The 14,021-nt window shown below is 57.7% G+C and overlaps 7 protein-coding genes across 7 annotated transcripts; 3 read left to right on the forward strand and 4 right to left on the reverse strand.

Moving 5' to 3' along the window:
* Window positions 1-11: 11 nt before the first annotated feature.
* Window positions 12-546, reverse strand: BDV59DRAFT_106725 (uncharacterized protein). Its single transcript, XM_073686540.1, has one exon. It carries the CDS (start codon window positions 376-378, stop codon window positions 43-45), a length of 336 nt encoding a protein of 111 aa, XP_073551211.1. The 5' UTR covers window positions 379-546; the 3' UTR covers window positions 12-42.
* Window positions 547-1,521: 975 nt separating this feature from the next.
* BDV59DRAFT_170675 (uncharacterized protein) lies at window positions 1,522-4,185 on the forward strand. The gene is made up of 2 exons (XM_073688450.1): window positions 1,522-2,429; window positions 2,499-4,185. The coding sequence occupies exons 1-2, from the start codon at window positions 2,126-2,128 to the stop codon at window positions 3,689-3,691; spliced, it is 1,497 nt and encodes a 498-aa protein (XP_073551212.1). The 5' UTR covers window positions 1,522-2,125; the 3' UTR covers window positions 3,692-4,185.
* A 1-nt stretch (window position 4,186) lies between these two features.
* BDV59DRAFT_170677 (putative DNA 3'-phosphatase Tpp1) lies at window positions 4,187-6,974 on the reverse strand. Its single transcript, XM_073688451.1, has 9 exons — window positions 6,712-6,974; window positions 6,492-6,649; window positions 6,335-6,447; window positions 5,966-6,271; window positions 5,784-5,911; window positions 5,592-5,731; window positions 5,450-5,510; window positions 5,171-5,316; window positions 4,187-4,870 (listed from the first exon to the last, which is right to left on the reverse strand). Exons 1-9 carry the CDS (start codon window positions 6,803-6,805, stop codon window positions 4,706-4,708), a joined length of 1,311 nt encoding a protein of 436 aa, XP_073551213.1. The 5' UTR covers window positions 6,806-6,974; the 3' UTR covers window positions 4,187-4,705.
* Window positions 6,975-6,988: 14 nt separating this feature from the next.
* Window positions 6,989-8,230, reverse strand: BDV59DRAFT_170680 (mediator of RNA polymerase II transcription subunit 18). Its single transcript, XM_073688452.1, has 2 exons — window positions 7,462-8,230; window positions 6,989-7,410 (listed from the first exon to the last, which is right to left on the reverse strand). The coding sequence occupies exons 1-2, from the start codon at window positions 7,965-7,967 to the stop codon at window positions 7,089-7,091; spliced, it is 828 nt and encodes a 275-aa protein (XP_073551214.1). The 5' UTR covers window positions 7,968-8,230; the 3' UTR covers window positions 6,989-7,088.
* Window positions 8,231-8,377: 147 nt separating this feature from the next.
* Window positions 8,378-9,560, forward strand: BDV59DRAFT_170681 (alpha-ketoglutarate dehydrogenase subunit KGD4). Its single transcript, XM_073688453.1, has 2 exons — window positions 8,378-8,809; window positions 8,884-9,560. The coding sequence occupies exons 1-2, from the start codon at window positions 8,734-8,736 to the stop codon at window positions 9,168-9,170; spliced, it is 363 nt and encodes a 120-aa protein (XP_073551215.1). The 5' UTR covers window positions 8,378-8,733; the 3' UTR covers window positions 9,171-9,560.
* A 60-nt stretch (window positions 9,561-9,620) lies between these two features.
* On the forward strand, window positions 9,621-11,302 carry BDV59DRAFT_198832 (RUS1 family protein; the record flags this gene model as incomplete). Its single annotated transcript, XM_073693231.1, has 5 exons — window positions 9,621-9,716; window positions 9,763-9,866; window positions 9,936-9,948; window positions 10,011-10,074; window positions 10,134-11,302. The coding sequence occupies 5 exons, from the start codon at window positions 9,621-9,623 to the stop codon at window positions 11,300-11,302; spliced, it is 1,446 nt and encodes a 481-aa protein (XP_073551216.1).
* A 333-nt stretch (window positions 11,303-11,635) lies between these two features.
* BDV59DRAFT_198833 (regulator of G-protein signaling domain-containing protein) lies at window positions 11,636-12,739 on the reverse strand (the record flags this gene model as incomplete). Its single annotated transcript, XM_073693232.1, has 1 exon — window positions 11,636-12,739. One exon carries the CDS (start codon window positions 12,737-12,739, stop codon window positions 11,636-11,638), a length of 1,104 nt encoding a protein of 367 aa, XP_073551217.1.
* Between the last annotated feature and the right edge of the window lie 1,282 nt (window positions 12,740-14,021).

Here is a 14,021-nt window from a genome sequence, read left to right on the forward strand (position 1 = left end):
ATTGACTAGACGTATATTACCATCTACTGCGTCGGCCTTTACCTAGGCCGCTAGAAAACATCTCGGTGTTATTCCTCTCCAGCAGATCGTCCACACCTGAATTCTAAGGCTCACAACTCCAGCACCAACAATCTTGTATAATCCAAACAGACAGACTCCTCTCATTCTTCTCATCTCTGGGTCACAAACGCTTGTCACAGCGCAGATCACCTTACTCCCTGCGATCAATAAAACCCATACATCGTTTATCATCGGAACGCTGATCATCAGATCCGCGACAAAAGTACATCCGACAGCAGGATCCGAAGGCGCTGAACGCCAATGGCCAAGCATCAGAGCGGCGTCAACCCAGAGAAAAGGAAACCCACCCGGCGACATTCCCTTTTAGCCGACACAAATCAGACTTTCTGCCATGAGGACTGACCCAAACTTGACCGGAAGGGGACGGCCGTCTGTCTGGCTCTGACCATGTGGATCTGACGTCGGCACCACACAATTCCCAGCGAGATCCAGGGTTCTTCCCTTCTGGAAGGGTCTCACCCAGTCCAACTAGGACAGGTAAACAGCGAGCAGAACGGATGGGACTCGCGGGTGATGGATGACGATTGTCGGGTCACACACAGCGTACAGACCACATCGACAAACGTCTAGTGTCCGATGGCGAGCTACATAGCTAGAGCTGGCTACGAACACACTGAACCCACAAAACACCGTCATGCAGGATGACGGTGTCTCTCCCTCCAAGGGAGAATGGAATCTCTCCCAACCCCCCGGGTCGGCGGGATCTGTCGGTTGGTAGAAAATTGATAGGTCGCCGGGGGAGGGAGGGCAGAGCGATGTCGGTCGCACAGCACCACTAGAGGGGGAAACAGAGCGAACCCACCGGCCATGGAGTTCTGTGTTAGACCAGTCGAGTCGGTCAGAGTCTAGACGTCGCGTTTCTCTTGTCGCCGGACTCTCTTGTTCGCTGGGGAGGGTCTGACTAGTGTCCGCGACCCCATCCTGACCCTCTTGGTGGTCCTGGTGGGCGATGCGAGGCCGTTGGAGCGACGGAACCGCTACTGATGGATCATTCTTTGGTCTATGCTTGATGGCATGGACAGAGCAGGAGCATGCCTACATGTCTACAAGCCTGTCTACAGAGACTCGTTCAGAGGACTGGCCTTGATTGTGCTTCTCCTCCCCCCCTGGCAAGGGACGAATGCCGATGGAAAAAATAGAAGCGCAGGGAAAATAAAGCCCGCGAAGACCGTGGCAAGGAACAAACGGAACCATGGAACCCACCCACAGAGTTAGGCGGACCGATTCCTCTTTGGACAAAATTCCGACGATCATGGCCACTTCTCTGGCTCAGGATTCTTCGCGGACGTGTCTCGGATTGTGAGAGTAAGAGGGAGAGAGAGAGAGAGGCAAAATGGGCATGATAGAGGATGGCAAAAGCAGAGAAAAAGAAATACTCGGCCGTGGCAGGACGAGACTCGTCGGGTAAAAAATTACCATTGAATCATATCCATCTGGTCTGATGGGTAGAAATTCCTTTCTTATATCATAAAATTCGATTTTGTCTGTGCTCTCTTTCCTCTTCTACGGAGTCAGTCCCTCTTCTCTCTTCTTCTTCTCTTCTCTTCTTCTCTCCACCTCTTCCCACACCCTCTTCCATTCCTCTTCTCTTCGTCTCTTCTTCCCCCGCCACCTCTGCTTCTCCATTTTCTCCCCCTCTGATTGCCGCTGCCTGAGCTGTCATTTGGGCCTCCCCGGCTAGTTGTTCGCTGCATCCACTGACGGGCTCCACGTCTACTCAGCCTGTGATTGTCCTTCCAACCAGTCGACATCACAAAGCCAACTAACTGCTTCCCGTCGCGCTTGCCGCTGTTCGAACGCTTCCGTTGTCGTCTCTGGCATCGCTCTCGCGTCGTTTTCTGGACGCCTTTCACCGCCACGCCACGTCTACACCCGGTCAATAAAGAGTCATCTTTGTTCTTCTGTCTCCCTCTACCCACTTCTGACTCAACAATCCTTCGAGATCATGTTCTTTCACCTCTCCAATTAACCGCCTCCTTGTTCTCGTATTCTTTCAATCTTTCGCCGCCGGAAGAATCCGCCTCTTCGCACTCTCTCTCCCACCATGTTAAAACTCTCCCAGCTCATAGAAGCCAAAAGGCGGGATAGTTCCGACATGGTCGAGCCCACCGTGCTCTCTCGTCCATCGCCACAGTCTCCAATCACCACCGGGACCTCGACCCCCGTCTCGCCCGCCGTCTCCCTCTTCTCCGCCAAGGGCCACACGCGTTTCTCCAGTTCCGTCTCGTCTCTGGTCTCCTCCCCCGGCCATGGCAATTCCATGGACATCCCTTCGCGAAACCCCTTGTACGGCGTGAAGGAAGAACCCAGTGGGGCTCCCGCGCGGGATCTCGAGGAGGAATACTTCCGTAAGTCACTCACGCCCTTGCTCCCAGCCCCCGTGGCGACCTCGGCCCTCTTACTGATCCCGCCGGAAGAACATTTCGACCAGGGTTTGTCCATGGCGGAGGATTCCTACCTGTCCTCTATGGACTATTCCAGTGGCTACGACCTCACCGATGCCGGCATGGATCTCGCCCATTCCCCCAAGAAAAGACGCTCCGATAGTATCTCTACCAAAGGTCTGTCCCGCATCGGTTCCCGCATCTCGACCATCTCGACTCGTCTCAAATCGAAACGCGCCTCCGACGAGCTGGACGCCACCGATGGCTTCGCCGCCGGTCTGCGGTCGCGCACGAATTCGTCGTCGTCCGCCTTCGCTACCGTCCCGGGCCTTTCGATGAGTCAGGTCAATTCCATTGTCGTGCCTCCATCCCCGGCCCGCACCATCTTTGAGGAGCGGATGAGCGAGTCTGGCACCCAGCCCATCGATATCGTCAAAGCCAACCGCCAGAGTCGGGAGGAGTCGGCCCCTCAGGCCACCACTCCGTTGCTTCCCCCCTTCATGGGCGATGAGCCGCTGTGTCCCGCCTCCTCTCGTGTCCATTCGCCCTTGCAATCCCCGTCGGTGGCCGATATGTCTGACGAGAGTGCGGACGGCGCCGTCCCCCAGGATATGCGCTTGGCCGGGCTCCCTTCGCCTCCACTGTCCACCAAGCCCTCCGTCGCCTCCTTCAACCGACCCCGTGCCAGCACCGCCCGGACGGTGTCCGGCGAAACTCCCGCTCCTCCTTTCCTTCTCTCCGACCCGAATGACGAGTGGGCCAACAAGCTCGGCCACGCCAACTTCACCATCCAGCCGGAGCCCTACGTCCCCGAAGTCTACAATCTGGAGTCATTCCACCAGCTGCGCTCCCAGTGGGACCTTGCTCAATGTAACTTTGCAAAGCATCTCGTCCGTACCGGCGAGCACTACGGCATCACTTCCAACATCTACAAATTAACGGAGGAGAAGTGGGAAGCCATCAATGCCGAGTGGAGGCGCCACCACCAAGCGATGCTGTCGCAACTCGAAATGACGGATAGCTCCCAGCTAGGCCTCATCAAGTCCCATCGCGATCCATGCGAACAACTTAAGATCCCACGACTCCACGATGAGAAATTCCCCGAGCTGGGAGACGGCGAGATTGTCGGCCCCATGAAGATCGCTCCCGCCTCCGGACTGTGTCGGAGCCCGTCGCTGAAGCGGAGCTTCTTCAAATTCTTTCAGGATCTGGTATCCCGATCCTAAACCATTCTACTACATTCCGGGTCTTTTTCCTTTATCCCCCATTGAAAAAACAAATGTCTTATGATAGAGCTCCTGCGAGAGGTGTGATGTGTACCATCTAACGATTTGGCGCCTCTCGAATGACCGATTCAGCGTGTGATGACTATGACTAATGTTCTTTTCTTGTCTCTTTTACTCCTGTGATCCCAAAACAACGACTGATGACTCTACTTTCTGCGCCGGCGACTACTGTCTCGCCGGATGCAATACGCTCCTTACGCTCGATGCCATTTTCTTTTGTTCGGTCTCGTTCTAATGTCTCATGAAGGAAGGTTAATTCCCCCGCCCACATGTACTGGTACCACCGTGTACGACCCGGCGCCTTTCTCCATCCGTGATGTACACCTTGCATAATGCGATTGAAACCCGTCGGTTTGAAAAAGAGCAGAGCACAGGCGTGCAGACCGGAATGGTCACGGAGAAGGCTGGGGAGTGGGGAGCAAGGGGGAAGGGGGGTTGTGTGCAAAGGGGGCCCGTTCCATGTCTGGTGTTTCGCCGGAGGACGCCTCCACCGTTTCTACCTACATCCCCAGCCAACATGTATTTCAGATGGTGTTTGTTACGTGCCAGCAAAAAGCCTTGTTGATTGGTGTGATGTGTATAATGTATATAGTTCAGACTACTATACCCAGCATTGTCAATAATGATATCTATCTCTTAATATTGGACGGTTTATCTTCCGGCAAATGCGGGTGCTCCCCCCTCCTCCCGCCCGCCGCTACTATGGAATGTCACAAGACCGACTGCATGCACACATGCAATGGATAATACGTGAAGGTATGAAGGGGACCGGTAGAAAGAACTGACAGGGGAGAAGCGCGCACAGCATGACCGTCATGCACGTAGTGATTGGCCCTGATGCAGGTCGGCAGGAAGGTTTGCGAACGCCGCCGGGTGGGACCCGTCCCGGCCAGGACAGGACAGGGCGGGGGAAGAAAGGAGGAAGAAAAGACAAGACAGCGCGGCTGGCTGGCCTCATATCCAGTACTGGGACCAGATGTTCTTTGCGTCGTCGGAGCCGCGGAAGCGAAAGTCCACGCGGATGATATCTTGGAAACCTTCCGTAAGGGAGGGATCCTTGAAACGACGTTGGAAGTCGCCGAAGGCGATGCCGGGTAGCAAGGCGCGGGATTCGGGGTTCTGGTGGATTGCACAAGAGTTAGGTTCCGTGTAGCTACGGCGAGGGGGAGGTCTATGCGGAGGATGGAAGGGTTGCGTGGATGCGATGGGATATAGATAATGCGGGTGGTGTTGTGCTTGCGGTGATAGATGTCTGGAGTCTGGGTATGGGTGGGTGTAGGTGTATACGGTGTCTGTGTGTGCGTATGCATACATGCATGCATGCATAGACGCTGTATGTAGGAGTAGCAGGAAGTGGGTAAGGTAGGCTTTCGCAGAGGGGTAGTGTGTAACGTCGGACGTCAAGGAAGTAGCACGTACGAGGGTCTGATTCGCGGCACGGACCGCATTGTTATGTCGACAGAGGTCCTGCGATGCAGAGAAGTACACGCAGCGAATGGGAACGTGGAACTCTTTGGCGACTTCGATCCAGTGGGCACGGGTCTCCGGGTCCGCATTGGTATTGTCTGTCGCACGTTGATCGTCAGTGAGCTCTGGACGGGAGCTGTTGCGTCACATTGCGATTTGATCTGCCTCGGCGGACGGAGAATGACTCTCTGGCGTCGATGGAGGGGCATGCAGGAATGGGGGAGCACATACCGACTGCCACAGATTTTCCAGCTGCAAGGTACTCCTTGGCCACTTTGATGCATTTCGGGCGCTGTTCACGTTTAGATCGGAGCTACGAATTGGAACTCCGGTGTGTTCCGCCGAGATCATGACACCCGGCAGATAGACGTACCGTCTTCAAAGTATCCTGGTTCACTCGTTCATATCCCAGGGGCTCGAGATAATCCCAGTAGAAGGTAGACTTGCCCGCGCCGGGGCTGCCACAGAATATCACCAGCTCCAGGGGGCTCTTGCGAGAGAACGGGGGAGCGGCTAGTTCTGATATTAGCTGCAGGGACCAAGTCAATTGGCAGAGAGCACGTACCGTCGTTGAGCGAATCGGAGTTGACATACAATGACGGGTCGAAGGGCTCCACGAGAGGTTCTGGGGCCGCGTCAAGGAAGAATTCCTCGGGGGTTTTGAACGGGACGCCGATATTCGCGGCAAAGCCACTGCAGGAACGGTCAGGTTGGGGACATGGGGGCAGTTGAGGACGCTGAGCGTACCGATCAACCTGTGAGTGGTCTCTGGGCCGTCCTGCGGCGTCTCCAACAAAGATCGAGTTGGTCAGATCCACTCCGGACACATCGAAGTCGTGCTCATCTAGAAACTCCTCCCACATGCCCGTGCGGGGTTTGCGATAGCCGTCATCTTCAGTAGCCGCGTAGATACTGAGGGGGATGTCCAGAGCTTTCATCACCGCGGCCGCGCGGTCTTTGAAGTTCGTGAGGCTCTTGGAATCACTTCGTCCGGCTTTGAGCTCCTTTTGGATGCTGACTTTCTTTTGGTTGGATATGACGACGACATGGTACCTGAACAGCGTAAGCGGAGTTCTGCGTCGAGTGTACGGTAAGACAAGAGAGTAGGTTACTGACCCCTCTGCGTTCAGTTCTCGGAGACGAGTCGGTACGGTAGCATGCCACCACTTCCAGTCGGACGAGCTCTTCGGAAACGTGTTTCCAGAAGCTGTGGATACTAGGGTCGAGTCCTTCGCGTATGAGCATCGCTTCGGGATATGAGCGGTTTGCTTACCAGGTCAAATGCGGCAACTTTGGGTTTTTCAGAACCTCCCTTGTGGTCCGTCTCCTTTGCGTATCTTCCCACAACAAGGCTGTTCTTGACGATACGCCAGGTGATTTTCTCCGGCTTCTTTTGCGACGCAGGAGTGAAGAAAGAGGAAACCGCGTTTTCTGCACTAGTCAACCATCGGGCACTCGGGTGGGACTGATCTTGCAGAGGCCAGGCCACTTACTCGTCATCGACGATTCAACCTTCCGCTTGAGTGGTGGCGGAGAGATCGGCCGAGTGGGGGACGAGGGCCGCTTGGTGCCCCCCGCACTGGCCATTCTGAGGAGAAAGGATCTGGAGAGAATCGTGAGGGGATTGGGGTCACGACCGTCGATATGGTGGTGTGGAGGAGAGAGATGTTGGTGGGTGGAGCATGAGGCGGCGGAGAACGCGCCGTTGCGCGCGGAGGTTCACGAGGTCACATGTTCAATATACCGATGCTACATCCCGCAAGTCAATCTGTTGGAATTTGAATTATTGGAATTATGGTTTCTGTCATGCAATAGTCTACTTGAGGCATGGCCTCGGGGTATACAACACAAGCAACAAATCATAGCTAGTCTATTTCGCCCGGGTGTCAAGAGCAAGTCGATCCGCCTGTTCCAGCCGGACGGCCGACTTGAGCTGCTCTCGCAGTCCGAAAAGATGCTGCGAGGCAGTCTTCATCATCTCCTGATTGCCCCCTTCCTGGACGGTGATGGCGGCCTGCAGGACGTAGCTTCCGGTCCTCTCCAGGGGGTTCATCTGCGAAAAGGCCGGGAGTTGTCGTCGCGGTTCGTTGAGCTCCTGATCCTCGGTCGGGTAATGCAGGACGCGGTGCAGGAAGATGACGATGTCGTTGTGGATGAAAGTATCGCCCTCGACGACGTACTCGGTGACGAAACTGCGCAACCGTCAGGCACATGAAGTCGGGGAGGAGGGACGGGCGACATACCTATAGCCCCAAGCATTCATGGCGGGGATGAGATCACCTGAGGGCAACGACGAACTGGCCATCAGGCGGGAGGTCACGGCGGAACGGGTGCCGGCCTCGGGGATATCTCGAAACTCCAGCTTCCAGGGCTGCGTTTCGTAGGAGTAGCGGTGGGCGGCGTTCTCGGTGCCGGACGGCAGGTCGGTCGTTCCGGACATCAAAGCATCCGGATTCTCAGCTGCGGTACCGGGGGCCGCGCCAAAATCCTCCTCGGAGACTGGACCAACCACCTGAGTGTAGAACATGCCTCCATTCAGCATCTTATTCAGGCGTTGCAAATCGGCGCCCTGGACATCCTGGCTGGCACCCACCCGGGTATTGATTAAGCCCGGCTTGCGATAGGCCTTGAAGATCAACCGGCGTTCCAGACGGTGCTGGGGTTGCATGGCGGTGAGGCCGGCGAGCTGTTGCAGGAGCTCATGGTGTTGGTGGGCGGGGACCGAGGCGAAGAGCAACAGCTCATGCATGATCACAAGAGGCGAGGAGGAATGCCGATGAGTCGGGAGCTGTAGGGGACATCAATCATCCCACATGGATCGGACGGGACGGGAGACAAGCGGGAGAATCCGGGAGGGAGGGGGCCCACGCGTGTTCACGCGTCGGAGGGAGGCAACCTTGCGAAGCTTAGACCAGCGTACGCAGTCGGGACACCGTACAGAGTCGGGGGAGATGAACTGGAGGGTTGACGGTGCGGAGAGCAAAGCGAGGTGATGCGGGGATGAAGCCGGACGTTAGCAATAAGAATTAGTGATTGAGGCGCTATCAACGACTCCCCGATTCGGCCGAACATGTGATCTCCCCGGTACGAGAGTTTACGGTACCGTACCAATCAGACCACCTCTCCCGGCGGAAGCTTGCCCAAAAGGGCTCTCCCGAACCGTACCATACCGGCTTATCAACCCTCTCGCTTCCGCTCCTCCACCTGCACTCTTATTCTCCCTCCTCCCTCTTGTCTTCTCTCTTCTTTCTCCATCTTCTCTTCCTCTTCTCTCTCTACACACACACACACTCTCTCTCTCTCTCCTACACATCCACATCCCCCACAACTCCAACACATCCATATCCTCCACAGCTCCGAGCTCAACACTCATCGCTCCTTACATCTCTCCGGTCACTCCCGGAGAACGGTTCCCGCGGATCCCCAATTCGCGCCGACAACCCGGAATTCTCTTCAACCCCCTCGAATTCCTTCTGTTCTCCTCCAGTCTCTCAACTCACACCATAATATTCACAATGCGTGCCACATTCGCTCTCCGCAACGCTGCCCGTACCCCTCTCATCCGTTTCCTCGGACGCCGCTCGGTGCCTCGTAAGCTCCCCCCTCCAACCCCTCCGGTCCCCCCTGGCCAATTGGTCTAGTATCAGCGTCTAATGCCTCGATAGAGTCCGTGGACCACTCGCCTCGTCCTCACCCGGCCTCCCCCTCGGGCTCTCTCCCCGACTCCTTCGCTACCTACCGCTCCAAGGCCCAGCAGCACGGTCCCCTCGGCCGGGCGTCCTTCGTTCAGGGTAACATCGGTCGCAGCGCCGGAGCGGCGCTGGGCCCCGTCCAGCCCGCCCAGGGCGAGTTCTTCGACCGGTCCGAGCTCCCTCCCCGCTTCGGCCGGCTCCCTTGGTCGGAGGCCGAGATCGAGGCCATCGAGACCGGCGGCGCCAGCCTCTACGCGTAAATGCTCGACTCCGGGTGGTTGGCGCACCCGACCAGAGGCATGATGTGACTCCGGATGATGACGGCGACGCATGTCTTGGACGAATCTCGTGTCCGACCTACATTGAATTCAGCTCTCTTGGTGGACACGGTTGGATGTTACGATAAAAAGTCCACTTCCTGTCTTTTCTTTTTCTGTCGTTTTGTATCTCGGCGCTGGTGGTTGCTTTGCTAGTCTTCGTACTTAGCGGTTCGATCTGGTTTTTTTCCTTTGGCGCGAACAGGGTTTGCAACAGTCGGATATAGATCTCGATTGGATTGCTCTTCATTGAACGTCTGGTGCGTGCAGCAGACGGCTGGTATATAGTCAATGGAGATGGATATTAATTTATCACGTGCTGGACTACCTCCATCTAATCTGTCTCTCTCCCCGTTCCATTCCCCTCTTCCTCCCAACTACTCTACTCCAACCATGGCCAAACGCATCACCTTCGCGGAGGTGGACGAGGTCAACCATCCGACAGCAACCTACATCTACTCCGAAGAACCAGGCCGCATTGACGTGACGGTCAGCTCCATCCGCCTCCTCTCCATCGCGGAACTGACCCCGACAGCACTCCCACTCCCCGTCATGGTCCCTCCGCTCGCTCAAAGCCCTCCTGGTCGAGGTCTTCCTCCCAGCCGGATACCCGCACAGCGTGACTGACGACTACACGGCGTGAGCATCATCATCATCATCCCCCATCCGTCGACGGCACCACCTAACCAGGCACCTCTATCTCCTCAGATACCAAATCTTCGTACGCACGCCATCCTCTCCACCCCGGACACCCGCCCACCCCAGACTAACAGCAACCCGCAGGACTCTCTCCAAGCATTCTGCAGTTCCATCGCCGGGCTCCTCTCCTCGCGCGCCGTCCTCCAAGGTCCACCCTCCCATCCCCACCCCTCCCACCTCCCATCACTAACCAAAACCAAACCGCAGGCGTCGGCGTCGGCAACGCAACCGCCTCCCCAACCTCCGCGCTCCTCCTCCACATCCTCCAAGACACCTCCGGCCGACTAGCCACGATCCTCTTCGCGCACCGCGCCGGCACCGCCCTCGAACCCGACAGCAAGACCTACCGCTTCGCCGCGGACATCTTCAACGACGCAGCCATGCTGCTCGACTGTCTCTCGCCGGGGGTGCCCGCCGGCGTGCCCCGGGTGACCGTGCTCAGCGCAGCAGGCACGCTGCGGGCGCTCTGCGGCGTCGCGGGGGGCAGCGCCAAGGCGAGTCTGAGCGCGCATTTCGCGCGCGGCGCAGGCGCAGGCGGCAGCAACCTGGCGGAAGTCAACGCCAAGGACTCGGCGCAGGAGACGGTGATCTCGCTGCTCGGCATGCTGGTCGGGTCGCTGGTGGTGTCGTGCGTGTCCGCCCCGCGCGCCACCTGGCTCGCCCTGCTGGGCCTCCTCGCCGTGCATCTCCGCCTCAACTACGCCGCCGTGCGCGCCGTCCAATTGTCCTCCCTCAACCGCCACCGCGCCACCCTCGTCTTTTCCGCCCTGTTGGCCGCCGACCCGGCCGTGCGGGACTGCTGCGTCCGCCCGTGCGGCCCGGACGGGGAGGAGCTGCGGCTGTCGCCGCCCTCGCCGTCGTCGACTGCCCCCGCCCCGGCAGGGGGCCCGCTCGCGCTCACCCCCCGCGAGATCGCCCGGCGGGAGCGGATCTTCGCGCCCGGGGACCGCCTGTTCTGGACGGATGGGACGGAGCTCGGCCGGTGTCGCATTGGCGTGTCGCTGGCGGAGGTGGGGTTGGGGCGCACGCGCGTACCGCTGGGGCGGCTGGCCACGCTGTTTCGGGATGAGGCGTACATGTTGTTTGGGGGAGGGGAGCCGGGGTCGTGGACCGTGGTGTTGAAAACGGGGTGTACGGCGCGGGCGCGGTTGAAGGCGTGGATGCAAGCGTTGCTGGTGGCGTGGGTGCTGTCGGTGGCCGGTGAGAAGAAGAACGAGGGGGACCGCGTTCTGGACGTGGTGGCCGCGACCCTGGCGTTCTTGAATGAGCACGCCCGCATGGACCGGTATCTGGAGGCGCTGGAGCGGGCCGGATGGGATGTTGACGTCGCGGCGTTGGAGACCCGGCCGGGCCGGAGGATTACCTGGGAGCTCTAGGACGCGTGCAGACTGAGATGAATGGGTATCTATTCCTGCCAATATTATGCAAACACAGATGCTAGCTACCAATGCAACCACCCAAACGCAGCCGCAAATCTATGACAATTTCTTTTCCACCAAATGCTCGCTGGCGAGCGGCTTCTGGAATGAGACAAACGCCCGCTGAAATGCAAAAGAGCAAGTAATAAATCAATGCACCATGCGTGACACCATCGACTCATGTCAAATATCCCAATGCGAGGTAAACATTAAGGCCAAATCATCGTCAGGCAATCAGATCATGTCGTTCTATCAGATGTGAAGGAGGAAGAAGGATGGGTGGAGAGATAGTCATTCGTCCATGCCGGACGGCTTCATGCTGCTCCCCGTGCCGGACCGCTTCTTGAAACCCAGCTTCATGCCCATCTTCTTCCAGGGGTTGTCGGTGCGGAATTTGGGGCTGTGGGAGAGGTTCATATGGGGTTCGCTGGAAGGCGGGGTGGTTGGTGGCGTCATGGGCTCGCCCATGCTGGTATTAGACTGGAGACTGCCGGAGTCATCGGTCAGGGCAGCGGATGCCGAATCGCCGCTCGTGCTGGAGACATGGCCGGAGGTCCAATGCGACGGTTTGGCCATGGAGGTGACGGTACTGAGGGAGAAATTGGTCCGACCGGAGACGCCGGTCGGGGCGCTAGAGGCGAGGGATGAGGAGCCCGAGTCTCTGGAAGACGACGGGGGGGAGGGACGACGCCCTTTGGAGCGAGCACGCTTGGCGTGCTCGTCGAGATTGGCGCCGGAGACGACGGTGACCGGGTCGTCCGCGGGGAGGAGAGGCTCCGAGAAAGGGACGACATGAGCGGAGGCGGCGTGGGCGTTGAGAAAGGGAAGGAAGATGGATTCCTCCATCAACTCATGGACCAACTTCAGGGCGACGTCGAGGGTCTGTGGGTGGGGAGGCTGGTGGGATTTGGACTGTTGGACGAGCTCATCGCGGACCTCGCTGGAGACGTTGATTTCCCGAGGGGCACCGGAGACAATGTAGGCCGTTAGGAGTCGTTGCCAGAGCATGCGCAGATGTTGGGTCTCGGGGCAGTCGGCGACGATGGGGCTCTGACCCAGTTGCCGGGAGAGGGCGTCGTAGGTTTCCCGGTAGCGTTTGGCTTCCATGGTGAACTCCAGGGTTTCCAGACAGTGATTCTGCGAGAGATAGGCCATGAAGGCGCTGAGGGTGTAAGGGGCGGGTGCTGTGTTGGCGAGCACCTCATCGAGGGAGGGGCGCATGGGACAGAAGGCGCCGGGCGGGACCGTCAGACTAAGAGGCCGTGAATCGGAGTCCATGTCCTCGTCCGATTCGGAGGAGTCGGAAGAGGACGAGGTGGGCGAGAGTTCGGGAGTGGAATTGGGGGAGTGATGATGCCAGAAGAGAGGAGGATGAAGGGATCTCTTTTTGAGCATCGCGTGGAAGATGAGGGAGGGGGTGGGGGGTGGTTTGAAGCGACCCAAGGTGGAGATGGAGATGGAGATGAGAGAACGAATGAATGACGGATAGAGGGGAGGGGTCAAGGGATGTAGTTGGGGGAGGAGAGAAGAGATGGCGGTAGAGAGAGAGAGAGAGAGAGAGAGAGAGAGAGAAAGAGAGAGTGTGTGTGTGTGAGGGGGGGAGAGAAGAGGTGGTGGAGAGAGAGTGAGTGAAGAGATAAAGATGAAGATAGAAGGCGGGTGGAAGGAAAGGAAGGGCGGCAGAAGGAGGAAAGAAGGGGGAAAGAAGGAAAGAACGAGGGCGGACATGACGCCACGAAGAGCGAGCAAAACCGGGCAGGCGCGACCAGGCCGCCAGGGAGGGGGCCCCCCCTGCCTAATGCGGAAGGCGGCCAGGAAAACTCTGGCCCAGTCGGGCTTCCAGAATTTTCGGGTCCCTGTGGCAATCGATCACCCTATCGTTGCAGTCTAATCTCATGATTCCCGCCGGCAGAACCTCCCACTGGCGGCCCTCGGATTCCGGAACTCTCCTTCTGCGATCCACGGTCCGCGTCTACCCTAATCGCTATCGGTGCAGTCTCGATCGTCCATTATCGGCTTCGTCGATTGATGATGATGATGATGCTGGCCTCGATCCATTTGCATTACCGTAGTACCTACTCTACATTCCCATGCAACTGAAAAATGCTGGCGGATCCAACCCCAACCCGCTCGAAACCATATAAACAAAGATCAACTCTCTCTCTCTCTTATATCAAACACACCCAGCACTCCCAAGTACATCCCTCGCCAGCCACCACCCAACCCCAGGACCAGCAAGGATGCTTCCCGGGGGTCAGGCAGAAAGGCGACGGAAATCATAGAAGCGGTCATACAACACGAAATTCTAATATTAAAAGGGCTCATGCCAATGCAAAAAAAAAAAAGAAAGAAAGAAAGAAAAAAGAAAAAGAACAAAGTGCGCAACAGATCAAAGAAATCCTCCAGTTCGCCGTTCCCAGCCGTAGCACCATAAAAAGAATGTGAAGCATGATGGAGATGAGGACGAGATGAGGTGGATTCAAAGGGGAAGGGGGCTTGGCTTGTATGATCGGTCCCGACTCGACGCTCCTCGCCGCGCAGGACGGGAAACCAGGCGGGTGCGTGCCTGGCGGGAACCGTGACGAAAGGAATAGAAGGAAAGAAAGAAGTCCGTATCCGTGTCTCCGCCCATCGCGTCTCCACCGATCAGGGAGGGGGTTCCTGGCAAAGCACCCAA

Source organism: Aspergillus ambiguus, assembly GCF_047715705.1.
Source record: "Aspergillus ambiguus strain CBS 117.58 unplaced genomic scaffold BDV59scaffold_4, whole genome shotgun sequence".
In the NCBI taxonomy this organism is placed as follows: Eukaryota; Fungi; Ascomycota; class Eurotiomycetes; order Eurotiales; family Aspergillaceae; genus Aspergillus; species Aspergillus ambiguus.